The sequence below is a fragment of the Sylvia atricapilla genome, chromosome 1 (assembly GCF_009819655.1).
Source record: "Sylvia atricapilla isolate bSylAtr1 chromosome 1, bSylAtr1.pri, whole genome shotgun sequence".
Taxonomy (NCBI): Eukaryota; Metazoa; Chordata; class Aves; order Passeriformes; family Sylviidae; genus Sylvia; species Sylvia atricapilla.
The window spans coordinates 130,742,223-130,760,539 of NC_089140.1; the positions used below are offsets into that span (position 1 = coordinate 130,742,223).

General features: G+C 43.7%; 1 protein-coding gene across 2 annotated transcripts in view; it reads left to right on the forward strand.

The window, feature by feature from the left end:
* Positions 1-14,327: 14,327 nt before the first annotated feature.
* Positions 14,328-18,317, forward strand: part of MATN2 (matrilin 2) — a 57,938-nt gene continuing 53,948 nt past the window's right edge. For both annotated transcript variants that reach the window (XM_066334031.1, XM_066334039.1), the window contains exon 1: positions 14,328-14,486. In XM_066334031.1, coding sequence (XP_066190128.1) covers positions 14,360-14,486 — 127 coding nt within the window. In that variant the 5' untranslated portion in view covers positions 14,328-14,359. The remainder of the gene's footprint in view (positions 14,487-18,317) is intronic.

The following is an 18,317-nucleotide window of genomic DNA, read 5'->3' on the forward strand; positions in this document are numbered from 1 at the left end:
ATAAAGAATTTAAAGCACTATGGAGTCAAAAATTTATCCTTGCAGGGTTTCTCTTGAAAAACACTCCCTTAATAAGCATTCTTTGCTCACATACAGCTGAGATTTATCATCTGTTTTGCAATCTATTTCATACGTGCAAAACTGTTGCTGCAGCATTATAGCTCCCTAGTCAAAATATTGCATTATGTGAGTGCCTAAGAAATGTCCAAGTGTATAATGTTTACACTCAACCCCATATTGGTCCATTTCATAGCCTGTTAAAAAGAAAGAAAAAAAGGATACTTTGACAAAATCTGTTTCCCTAAGTAGTCTTGTGTTCTATTACTAGTTTTGTGAGTAATGCACTGAATGACAGTATTATGGAAAAATTTAGGTAGGAAGTGATGAAAAAAAAAAATAATCCCCAAGGATGGTGTCCAGCATCTCTAAGTTATAGCCTCATATGATGAATTTTATTTTTTACCTGAAGTCAAGAAACTTTATCTTAAGAATCTCCAAAACATGATTTTTAGTACAATCACTGGTGTTGGTGGTGGTGGCATTTGCCAATATTTTGGCTCTGTACCAATCACTGTGTTTTAAAAGACTGAAGAGGAAGAAAACTTTGAAAAATAAGTTGTAGTGAAAAGATGAAGGATGAAAGGCTTCTTGAAAATACTACTAGATAGCAGTAGATATGATATTGTAGGTATAGAATATCTTAATTTAAAGTGTACCAGATAATGTTGGGGGAAAAAATCAAATCTCCCTGCCCCTAAATATCTGGAAAATCCATTTAAATATAAGAGATATTTCACAGAAAAGTGCATAAAAGCAAAAGTGCAGTTAAAAAAAAAAAAAAAAAAAAGGTATGAGATGCTACAGAAAATCTGTAGTAATTGAGGTATGGTTTGTAGCTAAGTTAAATCTGGTTAGGTAGTGAAAGGATGCTTCTAATACTGCCACTAAATCCAACCCAAAGGAAAAGTTTCACTCACTGTAAGATACATAAACTCTTTTTGCTTCAAAAGATAGAAAAATCAGTCATCTACTTTGTTACCTACAATAAATACAATTAGGAATGCTAGTTCAAAAAAAAAAAATTAAAGAACTAGAAGAGAGATGAAATACCATAGTATAAAATCACAGAACTACTGAATCATCAAGGTTGGAAGAGACCCTCAAGATGATGTATTAGAGAGGATTAATCCACTGGCAAACTGGTGCAGCTGCACACATAAACTGAATACAAAGGTGACTGTCAGCCATCAGTGGTGCTGTGGCCACTGAAAATGATAACGAAATCCATGGTCACATCAGAAGAATGATTTTCAATAAACAGAAATTATGGGGAGAGGGCTTACATGGTGTATCATGTTTAGTTTTGCCACACACCCTCTCAGGAGCCACATACACAGCAACAATTTGCTGAGTGAAACAAGAATGAAAGCTGAAAAAAAAATGTTTGCTGTCACTAAACGCCCTAGCTAGGCATGCCTTGGGGAACAAAATGAGTTGTTTAGGTTAAAGAACTAATGTTGATACTAGGAAACAAATGCAAAATGGTTATAAATACTTTTAGACTGGAAATTAGTAGGAATTGTCTAACTACCATGAAGGTCTGAAACAGTTCTCTAATAGCAGGAGGAAAATAAATTCACTGCTTTTACTTAAAGCACCTGCTTATAATGTGAAACCTACTTTCTGAAATGTGGTTTTTATATTAAGTGGTTGCCTGTGATAACTGAGAAGCACCCTACATCACTGGGAGCTTCTTCCAGACTGAGGGTAATCCTTCCAGGCACTAAGACAAGACAGGAAAGGAACAAAAGGACTTCTGGCCTTTTGGTATCTAGTTAGGCCTCAGGTATCTAATTAGCAATTTTCAAGAAGCTTAATAATTGCCTGATTTTTTTTTTTTGGTGGGGGGGGAGAGGGGGGCATATTTTTGATTCTTTGCATATCAAAGCATGGCTGAATAGAAGCTGCCAGCTTTTTCTTAATTTACATCTTCCAATCTTCCTCTACCCATTGTCTCAAATGTTGACAGACTGAACAAAGGCTCTCCCAAATCAAAAAGAAGTCACACAATGGGAGTGAAGGACAGAAGGTCATCATTTGAGAAAGGACAAGCACAAAGAGACTGAGACTTCAAAATGTGGGGGTTACACAGTACTTCTGGTGTGGTATTAAATAAATACCAAAGTCAAATAAAATCAAATAAAAGTTCCCCATCTTCTATGCTGTCTCCTACGAAACAAAGAGATGCTTTGTGCTGACTCACTGCCATCATCCTTTCCTCCAATCTCCCGCTAGGATAACCTTCCATGTGTTACACCTGCCGAGAGCAGCAGGCTGCACGGCCTCTGGGAAGGGCACTGGTGATGGGCTCTCTTATGCATAAACTGGAGCTAAAGCCACCAGGGTTACTCTGGGCACTCTCATGATCTTGTCACTACATTCTCTTCTCTTGACTTTCATCTTCCTCTGGCAACTCAGCTAATGCCTCAAGCCACAGCACAGTGAAATAGAAGTGTGGTTTCTGTATTTTAAGACAGCAGAGCATTAATTAGGACCATGACTGGGGCCTCATCCTATGCTACATTACAAGGATGAAATAGAATGGGTGAATTGTTCTGCACTTGGCTCTGCTGGGTTTGCTATAACGTCTATCTGTATTCAGTTGCATTTTTATTTTTTCCCTTTTCTCTGGCTACAGGAAAGGTTCAGGAGCCAGCGCTCAGAATTAAAGATAAGGTGAATCCAACCACTTTCAGTTTGAGATTTGCTTGTTATCCATATGCTTCCTTTTACAGATTAGGTTTTGTTCACCCTTATCACAGACAATTAATTGTGCCTTACAAATCTTACACAAAGTAGCTCTGCTGATTGCCAGTTACTCACTATCCCAGCAACTCTGAGTGGTACAAGTCTTTGTGGGACTTCTCTGGCACCTGATGTACATTGGCATGGCTTGGTGATTTATGTCTTTCCTGCTGGACAGTGACAGTGAGTCCAGCTCACCTCTGCGATTTAAATGGCTTTTACTGTTGGTGTTCGTTCGTTTGGTTTTGTTTTTGGCCAGGAAACAGAAATCACAATTGCTTGGGAGCAAAGCAGGAATTTTTTTTTTTTTTCTTCATACATAATACCGTAAGTGTTGATATAAACCCCACACTTAGTTTTTCCACCTGGACGTCTGACTGAGCAGCTGCTGTGTCAGCTAAGAAACGACGGTCCCTGCTACTTGGCCGGCTTATTTCACGCTTCCCTCAGCGTTTTCCCCGACGGAGACTCCCACCGGCCGCGGTGGCAGACACCGCATGAATCACCAGGGACTGTTTGCCTTGGCCCGCGGGTCCTGCGCGGGGGGAATGGGATTTCCATTCCCCGACGCTTCTCTTGGTCGGCTTCCCTGGAAGGCTGTGGCCCGGGGAGCACGGCGCTGGCCGGGGAAGGATGCGCTGAGCCGCCAGACAGAAACCACACCGCTTTTCTCTAGCAGGGGCCCACGGCCCCTCCGGGACAGCCCGCTCGGCCGGAGCAGGCGCTGCTCCTGGGGCTGCGGGAGCTCCCCTCGCCGGCCGCCACAGCGCAGGGACAGCCCGGGCAGCGAGGAGCCAGCAGCGGCACCGAGGTGCGCGGGGCGGCGGGGCCGGGAGCCCCTGTCCCTGCCAGGGCTGGCAGGAGGGAGCGGTCCCGCGTCCCTCGGGGCCAGGCGGGAATGCCTGAGCCCGACGGCCCGTGTCCCGCGACAGCCATCGATTCCCTCTCTTTCCTCCGGACAGGCGGGAGGAGCGGCAGAGCAGCCCGGGTGCCATACACGGGGCAGGCGGGAGGAGCAGGAGGGCAGCCCGGGTGCCATACACGGGGCAGGCGGGAGGAGCAGGAGGGCAGCCCGGGTGCCATACACGGGACAGGCGGGAGGAGCAGGAGGGCAGCCCGGGTGCCATACACGGGACAGGCCGGAGGAGCAGGAGGGCAGCCCGGGTGCCATACACGGGACAGGCGGGAGGAGCGGCAGAGCAGCCCGGGTGCCATACACGGGGCAGGCGGGAGGAGCAGGAGGGCAGCCCGGGTGCCATACACGGGGCAGGCGGGAGGAGCGGCAGAGCAGCCCGGGTGCCATACACGGGGCAGGCGGGAGGAGCGGCAGAGCAGCCCGGGTGCCATACACGGGGCAGGCCGGAGGAGCAGGAGGGCAGCCCGGGTGCCATACACGGGACAGGCGGGAGGAGCAGGAGGGCAGCCCGGGTGCCATACACGGGGCAGGCGGCAGGAGCGGCAGAGCAGCCCGGGTGCCATACACGGGGCAGGCGGGAGGAGCAGGAGGGCAGCCCGGGTGCCATACACGGGACAGGCGGGAGGAGCAGGAGGGCAGCCCGGGTGCCATACACGGGACAGGCCGGAGGAGCAGGAGGGCAGCCCGGGTGCCATACACGGGACAGGCGGGAGGAGCGGCAGAGCAGCCCGGGTGCCATACACGGGGCAGGCGGGAGGAGCAGGAGGGCAGCCCGGGTGCCATACACGGGGCAGGCCGGAGGAGCGGCAGAGCAGCCCGGGTGCCATACACGGGGCAGGCGGGAGGAGCAGGAGGGCAGCCCGGGTGCCATACACGGGGCAGGCGGGAGGAGCGGCAGAGCAGCCCGGGTGCCATACACGGGGCAGGCGGGAGGAGCGGCAGAGCAGCCCGGGTGCCATACACGGGACAGGCGGGAGGAGCAGGAGGGCAGCCCCCGGAGAACAGCGGGACCGCGTCCCTCATACGGGACGGGCGGGAAGGAGGGGGCCGGCAGGTGGTACCCCTTAGCGGGGAAGGAGGGAAGGACCAGGACCGTGTCCCTGACGGCAGAGGCGGCTGAGGAGAGAGGAACCCGGCTCTCCGCGGCTCCTCCCGGCGCCGCGCCGGCTCTGGAGGTCTGGGCAGGGCAGCCGGTGTCTCCGTAGAGGGACTCCCCGCTTTCCCTGCCCTCGGTAGGACTGAGCCGCGCTCCCGCCGCGGGGACGGGGCTGGCGGGAGGCGGCAGCTCCCGGGGGGCGGGCGGGGGAGCGCCGTCCGGGGCCGCGCCGAGGGGAGGAGGCTCCGCGCTCGCTGCCGGCCGCCGCCGCTGCCCGCGCCCCGCGGAGCGGCCCCGCCAGCCCCTCAGGTAAGCCCGGCTCTGCCCCTGCCCTGCCCCGCCTCGTCTCGCCTCTCCCGCCCGCCAGGCGGGTCCGCGCCGCCCCGCCCGGGGACACCGCGCCCCGGGGCTCGGCATCGCTGTCACCGCGGGTCCCTGCGCTGCCGGCGGCACCCCCGCCCCGGGGCCTGGGCTCGGCGGAGGGGCGGCCCTGCCCCGGGGGCCCCTGAGGGTGGGGGGCGGCCGGGCAGGCCCCGCGGGCGGCGGGGGCCCGGCGGGGAGCGGGAGGCCGAGGCGAGGGGCCGCGGCGGCGGCTGGGGCTGGGTCGGATGTTCGCTTGCTGGGTCCCGCTGGAGCGGCTCCCGCTGCTCGTGGTGCAGCCCGCGGGAGAAGGGTTTCCCTTCCCTTTGGACTGCGTGGGGCTGAGCAAACGCTCCACTTACCCTCCTCCCCGTGCATGCCGTAGTAACTCATTTAACAGTGTTATCTGCTGTGAGGAACCTCCCCCGCCACTGTATTGTAAGGTCAGTGTACCATCGGAACCAAACTTTGCTTAGAATCGTGTTCGAGAGTAGCCTGCAGGTGTCTTTACCAGCCTGCAGCCCGCAGGGAGCTCTGCGCTGCGGGGTGGCGGCTGCCCGGGCTTCCCGAGAGCCCTGCTGGAGGTGCGGGGAGTGAGGGACGGTTTGCTGAATGTAATATACTCACTCTGGAAACCCTACTGAGATGGTGTTTATTAATCTGGCAAAAAATATGGCATCTTTAATGGCTGCGTATTCCTGTTTCAGAAGACAGTTCTTTCTGTGTCAGACTGGCCTCTATCACTGCTAAACAGTATAATATTGACTGAGAGAGAAGAATGCAACCTGCTGATTTATATAATAAATGCTTGGGATTGCTTGTGGGACCGCCATTCAAAGGGTCAATGATCCCGACTGAGGTCTGAAAAGGTGACATGTTACAGCTGTGCTTCTGTCAGACAGCTGACTACTTCGGAAGAAATTACCAAACCGTATCCCATCAAAAGTTCTCCTTAAATCAAGAGCTAAATAAAATACACATATGGCTTTCCCATTAAAGCCTAAAAAATCTACAAAATAATTTTGGAGTAGTGTGCTTTTTATGTAGATGTGTCAGCTTTAAGCATGAGATTTTCTAAACTTTTCCTCATGTACTGTATATTGCTGTGATATTTCTCAAATTATATTTGATTTATTTTACATCTTCAGAAAATGCAGCACTCAGTTATACAAAGCTGCAGTTAAGATCCTTAATCCTGCGCTCAATAGTCACACCTAATTATGTGAGTCTCTCCATTGATTTCACTGGGATTTCCCATGGACAAGAGAATGCACATTCTACTGCTTATGAGCTGGAACTCAGGGACCCAGCTGTGATGGTAAAAGATATTTTAGTCAGTCCAGGCAAACTAGGGAAAGGCTAATCAGATGTAAATACTCTCTTGTGACTTATAAACCACCTCCATAGGAGGGTAGAACAGTAATCACTATTTAATTATATTGTGGGTATCATTAACAAGCTCTTTTTATACAGTGTACTCGTTAGCATTTTCATTATGAGAAAAGAGTATTTGGAATGGAGTGGGTTTAATCCCCAAATTATCGATTTACAGTGGTGCTGGTAGTGGGGTCAGTGTGACTTTGCAAATAAGTTTCAGAACTGTTGTACTCTTTTTCTCCCCCAGTCTTTCTGTTTGCAGTTAACAGTCTGTTATCGTTTGTGACTACTTCAGAGACAAAACTAAGCAGTCTACATATGTATCATATGTCGTATAATATATGCTTTTATTTAAATATCTACTTTGCATGGTAAAATTGGAGTTTCTCAGTTTTTCCATGCTACTCTTCTGGGCACGTTGTGGAAACTCTGATCTCTAGATGAGATTCAGTACCAGAAAGTGCAAATGAGTCTTTCTCAAAAGAACAAGATAATGAAAAGGTCTATTGTCCAAGTGGCAACTGAAGAAAATCATGGCATGGAGACTGATGCTGTCATAAAATAAGAATTCCCACTGCTAGAGCTTGCTGTCTGACCACTGGAAACTATGCAGAGTGAACCATACTACGGGTGTACTGTTCTATAGCACCACCATTTATTTTTATGTGGTGAGTTTCTGGAGTTACTGAAATGGTTCTCAATTTCACCTCTGAGCAGGAGTTGGACCTGATGGCTTACAGAGGTCCTTTCTGACCTATATAATTCTATCATAATATGATTTAGTAGTTTTTCATTTTGCAACAGTGATATCAGGAGCTCTGTATGTCATCCAAATGGATGACTTTAAATTAAGCAACAGATCCCTTAGTCTTCTTCATTTCATTAGAGCTGTAGAAAATTAAATTATATATGTAGTACATATACTCTAAGCCCATTAAATAATAGAGTGTGTTGTGTAGAAGTCCTACTATGATATTTACACCTGACTATAAAATTGAATGCTGATCTCTGCTCTTTCTAATATGCTGTATGTTTTGGTGTCTGAACTCAGCAATTCATGTGTGTGCTTATCTGGCCTCTGTGCTTGGATAGGCAAGTTGTCTATCCAAGACAACTTTCCCCATCCCCAGCACTCTCTGGACAGCTTCCAGAATGTGGTTGCCCTCCTGTATCCTGTAACACCTTCAGTTATTCTCTGCACATGGGTATCGTGTGCAGAGTTGGGATGGTGGGCATATTTGGCTGATTACCAAATGTCATTCAGCTCCCCTTCTAGGAACTGCTCTGTAATGCATTTTGGGTCTTCCATGTACTGTTTCAAAATCTAAGATAGTTTACTCCACTGTCACATTTGATTTATTAGTCCAAGTTACAACTCTGCTGTGGGATTGATTTCTCAGCAGCAGCTGGAATAAATAGGTGCTGGTGGAGATTCAGCCGCAGCCCAAGTCCTGTGCAAGGCAGGGGCATCTCTCAGTACAGAAAGCACTGGAATATCCTTTTGATTGCCAAGGTTGGGATATGTGCTGGAAGAGGAGCACTGCATGGAAGCATGGGAGACAAAGGTGGAAGACTTTGTGAGCCTGTGGTTGTCACCCTGTCCCCACCACTCTGCAGACGTCTCTGGAGCAGACATTGCTATCACATGCTAGGATTGTGACATATTGCAGGCACAAAACAACAGCCTGTGCACATGAAACTTCATGAACCCATGCAAAGAATTTGTCCCAGTCTTCTCACACTGGAGTACACAACTTCTGGTCCTAAATCACTGCAGATTCAGGTTACTCATACTGTTTGGACACTCATTATTTCAGATTGATAGGAGACTGATGTTGCCAAGTCAACATTTCTTTTGTAACAGTGCTCACTGTACTACTGTGAAAGCTGTTTGTAATTGGGTTGGATGTCTCAGAACACACCAGAATTACTAATTGACTTTCAGATAATGAGTTTCCCAGATTTATCTCATACTACTGACAGCATGAATGGTCCAAGGTACTCTCTCAAGCTAAAGGATGTTTTAACAAGTAAATACTGCTCTGCTGCTTTGCAGGACATGGTACAGTTATGGGTAAGTTCATGGAGACCTAGTGCCTGCCATCAGGGTTGAGCAGCATGTGGAGAATTTACAAACTTGCAGCATCTGCAACCTCATTTCTTTTTGGTGATTTAAGTCTACTGGTGAAATGCAGTTGATAGCCATGATTTACAATAGGTGTCTACCTGTCCTGTGCTGCTAAGCCTAGTGAAGCCTTCCTTTGGCAGCAAGGAGTTACAGAAAATCCAGTCCATCACTTGGTGGAACAGGATGACAGTAGAGTGCTCCTTTGAAATGATGAAGGCAAGATGGTGCTTCTTGCTGATGTGCTAAATATCACCCTCCTAATTGTGCCCACCTTCCCCCACACAACACCTGCACGGCTAGGGACAGATGTTTTGTGGTGTTGGACTCTGTGGGGCTCTGTAGCTCTTTTTTAGAACTGAAAAATGCCTGTGTCAGCAACTGGTCCAGAAAGAGAAATTACTGGTACTCTACGTCCTGATGTCTGTGCTACGCAGTGATTTTAATGAATAGTGAACTAGTAATGCATGTGCTGGCTTGTGGATAGTGAAGTACTTTGGAACATATTGTAACTGATAGTTAAAAGGGCTTAAAAGGGCTTTACAGTGCCTGCAGTCCTCTTTTTTTTTTTTTTTTTTTTTTTTTTTTTTTTTTTTTTTTTTCCTGAGATGATGGGATTGAGAAAAGTATTTGTGGCTTTCATGTAATAAGACCTCATTTCTTTTTCCAAGTAACCCACCGTGTTTGTTAGTTTGGGGAAACAGGCTCTGATTTTATTGACTCACATAGATGGCTTGCAGCTCATTTACCTTCAGTGAATGTTTTTGATTTGATCATAGTTTCCTTTTATCTTCAAAATGGGGAGATAATAAGGAATGCTGAAAGAACTTCAGAATGGTTCTCTTCTATGCACTTATGTTCTTTATAACTTAAAAAGACTGAAGTTAGGTCTGTTGGAAGCGTAATGAGAGTAAATGGCTGTCTCTTTTAACCATGAAACAAGAAAACCCAAAGGCAGCCTCTGTAGGGCTGATAACTGTTGCCTCTGGTGCTTTTTTGTCTTCTCTTTCCCTCCTATCCATGATGAGAAATTATATAGGGTTCAAGAGAGGGGATACTATTTGCAGGTGTTGATGTTCCATGTAACTACTGAGAATTTCCTCTTCTGTGCATTGTTCCAGTTTTGGTGGTAGCTGGAAAAGGTAGAGAGGTAGGGATTTGTGGAGTTTATGTTTCTTATTTAGCCTTGGAAGGAAACCTGGACTGCAAGACAAGGAGGGAGACCATACAGAGGAACAGAAGGTATGAGCTGAAACATGCTATTGCCCTTGTTTTCCAATTTGTTTTTCAGTATGATCTGCTCAGCAAAGACAGGTACATTTTAAGGTACCTGAGTGAAAAAAGGTGATCTTCCAGGCCAGTGGAGGGTTATCTGCTTCTCTGTAAAATTTTCCTGAAGTGTAGTAAGAGATGAAAGGACACTGACTTTGGCATGGCATGAGCCACAAAGCATCTCTTTTCCTTTGGTATTATTTTAGAGTTATCACAGTGAAGAGGACAAATATTGATAACCTGCAACAGGCATTGGAGAAGGTCACTGATTTATCACCACTGACACTGAATATTCAGTAGTGTCTCTGCCCAAAAGAGCCATCAATCCCTTACAAGGAGACTTCCATGGAAATACATTTGAAAGCATAGAAACAGGCTTGTATTGCTTCACTGCTGTCCAGCAAAGGAAATAGGTATTTTAAAGATGAAATCTCAATTTTATTTTTTACTATTCCTACACTGTGGTTCACGAGAGCCCATGACAGTGCATCAGAAAAGTTACCCTGATGCATGGGTATATGGCTAAGCTAGCACAGGTAAAATTGATAAGAACACACCATGGCAATATTCAGCTCTTGACAAGCAGCCAGTTAGGGAGTGAGGGAAACCTTAAAAGAACAGAGAGCCTATCTGTTTACTTGCCATTTTCTAGGAGGATCTCCTATTTTATACCAAACTTCTAGACAGCTGCAGATACTGCCAGCAGCCCTCACCAGTTTGTACCTCTGTGAGCAGCAGTCTCTGTTTAGCAGCTTCTTCACATGTCCAGCACAACACTGTGCCCCACTGAGTGCTCCAAGGCTGCTGTGAAAGCCCTACTCTTCTTTTCATTGTGGGTAGAGAATGGAGAAGTGGGAGCTAGTCAGTCTGGTACTCAACCTGGTACAGTCCCATGGACTGCCAAACCTCGTCCTGCTGGTTTATTTTTTGGGGGGGAGGGTTTGTTTTTGTTTGTTTGTTTGTTTTGTTTTCTTTTTTGTGTGTGTGGGGAGGGGGGGGGGTTGTGGGCTTTTGGTTTTGTCTGTTTGGGTTTTTGGTTTTCATTTTGGTTTTTTGAGCTGTTCAGGATCTTTGTCTTGCAGTGACTTGGTCTTGGGTCTGCCCAGGGAGGTTGGTTCCCAATGGTATAGTGCTGACAGCAGGAATCAAAGTGCCTGAAATATATTCTCCAGGTAGTCACAAAAATATGACTTTCTATGTTTGGTGCTTTGGGAATGTGTTCTCAGCTGGTAGAGCAAGGGTTAACCAACAGAGGGAAGATGCAGAGGGCTGTGGCAGAAGGGCTTAGCCTGCTGGGAAAATGAGGTGTTAAATACCAGATGTGGTGCAGTAAACACCATCCAGCTTCTCCAGTGAAGACAGGAGACCTTGCAGAAAGCCCAGAAGATAAACAGAGAACGATGGGAGGACCGTATGTGGAGCAGCCATGCCATCACAATGCAGACTGGTCCTGTAAAAATGCAAGCAGCAGTGGACACAAACATGTACCTGGAACTAGCACACAAGTCCAGACTGTCATCACCTCAGGAAAGCAGTACAGAAGCTTTCAGTGTAGATGAAGGGATGACAGCAGACTTGGATCAGTGTATGTTATCACATATACAGCCTTTGGCTTTGGGAATTTGGGGTTGGGGTTTTTTGTTTTTTTCCTTCTGACTGAAAATTGATGCAATTTTGCTTACATTTTTATTTTAGATTATATTATTTTTTAAGAGTAGACAACTAAAGCTCTTCGCTGTTAAGTACAGCTTTTGTTTGAAACAGTATTTTAAACACTGTTTACGAGGGTAGGACTGTGTTCGTAGTAGATTTTTCAGCAATAGTTGGGTCCTTTTTGGTGAATCTCTAAGTAGATTTATTTTCTGATTATCAGACTGGTAGAGATATTGAGATCTGAGGATCTAAGGTTTCTGAATCCAAAGTAAATACTGTTAAACAGTATATTATTCAGTGGTTCTGTTTCTTTAGTACCCCAACCTTACTTTTCAAAGGGAATGGTAAAAAGTTATACTAAACTGAAAATATACTACTTTAAATGTATTTCAGAATTCAGTGACAGCTAATGAATGATTATAGAGACAGCTCAGTCTATATGGTCAGGCAATCATACTTGCATTTTCCTCACAGAATTCAAAGACTTCAAATTGCAATAAACGCTTTTTTTCTTTTTTTCTGGAATTGCTTATGGACAATTATTCTTATAGACTGCGAGTATAGTGGATTTGAAACTATGACCAAATATCAAAAATTGCTGCAAAGGCATAAAATATGTTAAGTGTCAGAATGCAGGAGGGTTTGGTTTAGGGTAGGACTGTTCTGAGACGCTGCTTTATCACCATTTCCTTTGGTATCATGCTGTTACTGGGTCGTTTAGCAATGTGTTGTGAAGGCTCTGCCACACTGTCCTTGGCTCTTTAATGTGCCATTAGGCACAGGTAAACTGGCTTTACTTAAGAGTTCAGTGCCATCTTCACAGCTGTTTAGGGTGGACAGAAAGGAGGGATGAGTTAGGTCTCTGATAAGTAGGTAGGAGCCAGAAAGCCCTCTTGAACATTCTGTTCATGCCTAGAACCTGTAACAGCCTTGCAAGGAGGATGTTTCTCTACTCTCCTTGGCCCTGAGAGCATGGCTTCTGCTTTTCAAAGACATCAATGCTAGAACTGTATGTATCCTTGAGGTCCATTTGCCTGGTGTGCTGAAGGAGCAGGCTTGAGCGAGAGGAGACCCCTGGCACAGCCCTGTCTGTGTTGATGTTCTGAGGAGTGAAGAGACCACCTGGGACTGGTGATCTCCAGATGGAACAACTGTAACCTCCAGCAAAACAGAATCCATTTCCAGTGGTGTGTGCTGTTTCCAGTGTTCGTCTGTTTCTGACTAGAACACTGGAAAAGCTCTAGCAGTAATACCATCCAGATGCCCAGAAATTTAATTTTTTTGTGGCCATTATTATAAACATCAGCTATTTCCATCTCTTTACTAGTTCAAATGTCCTTAAGTCATGTATTGCCCATGACTGGATAATATTGAACACTGAAGTCTGGGCATTTTGAGTGCAAAGACTCATTTTGGCACATGCACCAGAACATTGTGTCTGCATCTGGGGCTGCTGAGTAGGATACACAAAAGGAAAAATAGATTGATAGTCAGAAAAATACATTATGTGTAATGATTGTGTGGGAAAGACTGAAAAATAATGAACAAAATATCTTTATTAGAGCAAAAATATTTATTCAGAATTTTCCTTTCTGCCAGTGAATAGTTCATGGTGGGAAAGAAATTATCTTTCAGAACTGAAGGATTTAGTTGCCTACGGTTACACATCTACTTATCAGGTTTAGGGCCCTGTTAAAATTGTTTTCGAGTCTTGGTTACTTCACCAAGAATTACTGTTAAAATTTGCACTGCTTCAGAAGTTCCACTCAGATTCAGTTAGAAGTGTTCTGTGTTATAAAAGTGGGTGGTTCTATCCATCTCTTGCACACCTAGGGGAGCTCTTTACTAAGTTTCATTGTATCACCAACTCCAAGACCGAATCTACCTCCTGTGGGACACTCTCAACCACAACAAAGGTTCAGGGGAGGGTAGAAGGAGTCCCTGTCTGAGGAAGCCACCAAGGGGGAACACAGCCAGAAATTGAGTCTCTAGCATGTCATTCTTTGTTTTCTGTTTGTGGCAGTCAGCCATGACTTTTCATGGTGCATTAACAAGCTCCTGGTCAGGAATCATCTCTTAATATAGGAATTTTGCCTGTCAGTTTGTTCTTCTATATTATAAAACTTCTCCAGAACCTATGGCAAGCTCCTTGCCAGTCCTCAGGAGTCTATTCCTGTAAACAAGATTAATCTTCATTGTTACCTTCATGTTAGCAACCATGGACTGTCTTCTGAAAAGTAAGCATGAGTTGTCACCAGTTCACATTTATAGTTGCTGTTTCTGAAATATATTTTCTTCTCTCTATTGTAATTCTCCAAGATTTTCTGAAGCAAGAATCCTTCAGACTACAGGAACAATTAAACTTCCAAAAAAATTGCAAAGGAGCACTGAGTGGAATAACAAAAATATATTTGCGTCCTCCTCAAACCTGTTTATGCTGACAGGCTGAGTGAAAAAAACCCTTCCTTTTCTTGCTTTAAAAATACTTGATTGTTATGAATTGTTGTTGATGTTAACTATGGACTTCAACTAACAATGCTTAGAAACGCTACACAGGGACTGCCAACAGCTATGTTATTACGTAAACCTTATTTCTTGAAGCTGTAGGTATTACTCGGTGCCAGTGTCTGCATGTTTGTATGCTGCTGGGTAACTGATGTGGTTTGAATGCATCTTTTTATGCAATGAAAAAACTTACCTCCTTCTCTCCTGTATTGCAGTTTTACATCCTTGTGTGTCCCTCTGTTTTGTGAAGATGAAGAAAATGATTGCGTGTTTCCTTCTGCTATTTGCACACACTCTGCTTTCCACTGTCATGGCAAAAGATCTCCCTGGAAGACATTTCACCCAGAGAAGGGATGTTAGCACACAGTCTCTACTGGGTAAGTGACACTACCAAAAGCTGTCTCAAATACAAATGATAAAAGGCATAAGCAGCTAGCCAAACCTTGGCTGAGTTAGTTTGTAATAAAAAAATAGATTTTTCATTTGCCAGCAGGTATGGGATAAAGTTTGTTGGCCAGGCAGCAGCGTTTGAAAGAAGGTATTTACTTCTGGGGTACCAGATATACTTTATGTCAATGGTATGAAATAAATATGTGCTACTGGACTGTTGGCTTGAAAGAAAAAGGAACAACTTTATTTTCAGTGTTTAGAGAAAATACATGCTGGTCCATGGGGGTTCTGTCAAATGAGCTTTTACCATGCTGGAAAGTTTTAGCTGTCTACGTGTGGGTAATGTGCATGAAGATGATTGAATGGAAATCTGTGGCTATTGAAATGAAGTTTGTCATTACATTACTTAATGCCAATCCCTTTATTTTGTCAGATTTATTTATAATGAGTAGTTTAATATATAATGAGTATTTTTTTATAATGAGCTATTTTTTTCCTCTTTTGCCAAACATCTTAAGACAGGGTATATTCATTTCAGCTTGTGGGCTGTTATATTTTAAAATAGAAAGTTCATGTCTTTCTTGTTGGTCATCAGCTGTGCATCACCCAGCAGTCAACATTTTCATCTCCTAACAGTTTGTGACTTAGAATACCTGTCTTTTGCTAAACCTTTAAAGCAATTGTCAGGTTATGAAAAGACAGCATGGATGGGATTTGGACACAGCCTATCATTAGGGATTAATGATTCCTATCAGTAGTAGATCTCATCAGATACCTCTCTCCAGCCACTGGGATGGTAAGTGGACTCCATGAGGGTCACCTAACCCAAGTGAGTATGAGGAATGTGAAATGTCCTGCAGAAGGCATATTGGGAAGAAAGAAGAAGAAAGAAAGGATATGGAAGAAGGGGTGACAGAGAGGAGAGCACCAAGTTTTATCATGAAACACTTTTCTAAACAAAATGTAATCCTTTAAATAATGTAAAACTCCATAAAGTACCATTCACAATCTGTTAGCTTAAAAATGTCAATTCTCAATTCCAATAGGACAAATTAAAACCAAAAGACAACAGATTTCCACTTCTTATTCATCTTCCCTAAAACTAATAGACCTGGTCCTGAAAGAATTTGGGTTCTGCCACTGAAGGCTGAAAACCACAGCTCTGGAAATCTAATTCACAAAAAAAACATGGACATAGAGCAACAAAGAAATACACATATTCACATCTTAACAAGAATCTCAAACTGTCCAAAATCCTAAATTCTAAAATATGACTGTATAGGAGCTCATCCAGAATTATATGGGGCTCCTAGCAAATACCCTAAGTGAGCTTTTTACTTATTACTTTAAGAAATAAACTCCCCCAACTGTTGGGAAAGGTACACCTATTGCTCTAGAAAATGAGTGCAGGGGCAAGGTGTTTCCTGTGACTTTTTGAAAGCTCCTTTTATAGCCTCTCTTTCAAATTTAAATAGTGGAAAATATATGAAAAGGTTTAGCACCCAGTATGAATCAAAATGTGTAGATTAAATTATTTATTTCTTCTTTCAAAAGCCAAGAGATTCCTGGTCCCTGCATTGGGAAACCACTGGATCCCTACTCAGTTTGGCTTGTGCAGGATGCAAACAGTTCTGGCTAAAGGAACCTTTTCAAGGCATTAAATGATGCGAAAAGCTTGGAACATTCTCTCATCCAGCCCATAAAAAGTACGTGGCAGTTTGGAGTCAGACTCTTGGGCCTTGCATTCTGTTTCAAGAAATTAGGTCACCTGCTTATGTGTAGCAATGTATAGACACAGTGGCGTGGTAAAAACATGCCTCTCTGTAAAGAACAGAATGTGTGAAGAGCTACTGTGCTGGAAAGTTGAGTGTTCCTCAAATAAATGGCAGGAGAAAGAACAGGGCCAAAACACGACCTCAGTGACATCAAGTGATAGACTTAATAAAATCACTCTAGAATTCCAGCAGCTTAACAGGGATTAGAAATTGTCACATTCTTTATAGTATGCCTATTATAAGTAGTGGTGGTGATGACAATTGCTGCTGTTGTGTAAAGACTTGCTTGGCAGGCAAAATGGAGCAAAATAGCTGCAAAGAACCAACAGGTACCTGGAAAAGTAATAAAAATTCATGTTGGCAGTTGGATTCTTTTTGGATGGAAGTCTCTTTTTCAGAACTAAAATGAAAGTTTATGCTGTCTAAGTGTAGCAGTATTAAAATAATTTTATTTCTTTTTTCTTCTTTTCACCATTTTTAAAACAAAAGGATACTGCTGTGATAACTATTTACTAGTAAAATACCAGTAGTGTCCAGTTACAGAAGTAACAGTCATTGTTCTAGGAGACTGACAAGTTAAATAATGGAATGGATGAAAAATTCTGTGGGATTGTCCATATAGAGAGAAAAGTACTTTGAGACCCATGTTTAGGAGAATTTAATTTTTCATCAGTCATGCACTAATACTTCATAGATTTTTTAGTAGTCTAATTGCCTCTATATTTTAATGAAGTCTTTTGAAGGAATGAGCTGTGTCTGAAAAGATATATATATTTTTTTTTCTTATTCCTGGGTTTTTCGGCTAAATCTCAATGCATGTTGTTTTAATTTGGCAGGTCTTTGCATTGCTTGTTGGTGCTTAAAATTATTATTGCTATAGCTAATAATTTCTGTTAAAGAGCTGAAATATTTTATTCAAACATCTATTGAAAATAGAGTTTTTGGAACTCTGACTATGTGGCTCTTGAAAGCCAAACTGCTTTTCAGGTTTTTCTTTTATTAAAGACTGAGTCAGACATACAAATATTAAAAACTTGTCAACTGTGCCAAATTAATTAACTTTTAACATTTTCCTTAGTTTTTCTTGCAGCATATTAGATATGCATGTATTCCAAGTAATAAAAGAATTTGATTTATTTTGCTGGAAGATGCTGTTTTCATGCAGGTGTATTTATGTTTTAAGGAATTGTTTCCATAGTTGTGCAAGATCTTGTGAAACAACAGATAAAAATAGGATGGTCAGTTTTTATTCCTGTAGCAGACAACAGTCATCTTTCCCCTTATCTGACATATGAACCAAATTTTGCCTTGTTTTCCTCCTCATCAGTACTTTGATCCAGAGTTTGGATCAAATTTGGCTTATCCTGATTTGTGAAAGGAAAATAATATTTTGGGTTCTTCTAAAGAAAAGCAGTGATATACTTGCTACATGGTTATAAAGATAAAATTATGTCTGTTAGATTAGCTGATTCCCTTCAGTTATAATAAATGGATTTCTGTACCTAAACAGACTGATGAAGAGCAGGGTCAGTTGTCCAGAGTGGTAATTTCCATACTGTGTTTGCAAGGCCAGCGAGGGGTCCCCAGCACACTTCAGCAGGTTTCATGTCTAGAAGCACCATGTGTCCAGTCCTTGCAAGATGTGGTGCCTTTTTGGTGTTTGAAGTTGTGGGGTTTTTTTCTGAAGGAGATTTGGGACTTAGACCCTACTGCATCTTAATAATTTATTACAAAACAAAGCAAATCAAAATTGTCATATTGTAAAAAAACCCCACACGTTTTTGTGTTTGCTTTTTTTCTTGATGAACTCTGTTCTTGTAAACTGGGCATGTATTTCATTTCACATGAGCATACTTCTTTTGGGAAGATCTGAAGGGAGTGCATGAAAGCAGTAGTGAATACAGTGAAAGCTGTAGAACACTATTCTAAGCAATAACATTCTTTCTGTTCCTTAGGAATATGAAACGTGCAGCTATGTGATTTTGAAAATAATTATGTAAGGAGAGAAGCTAATTTAGGGGGCATTCCTTTAGATATTACATG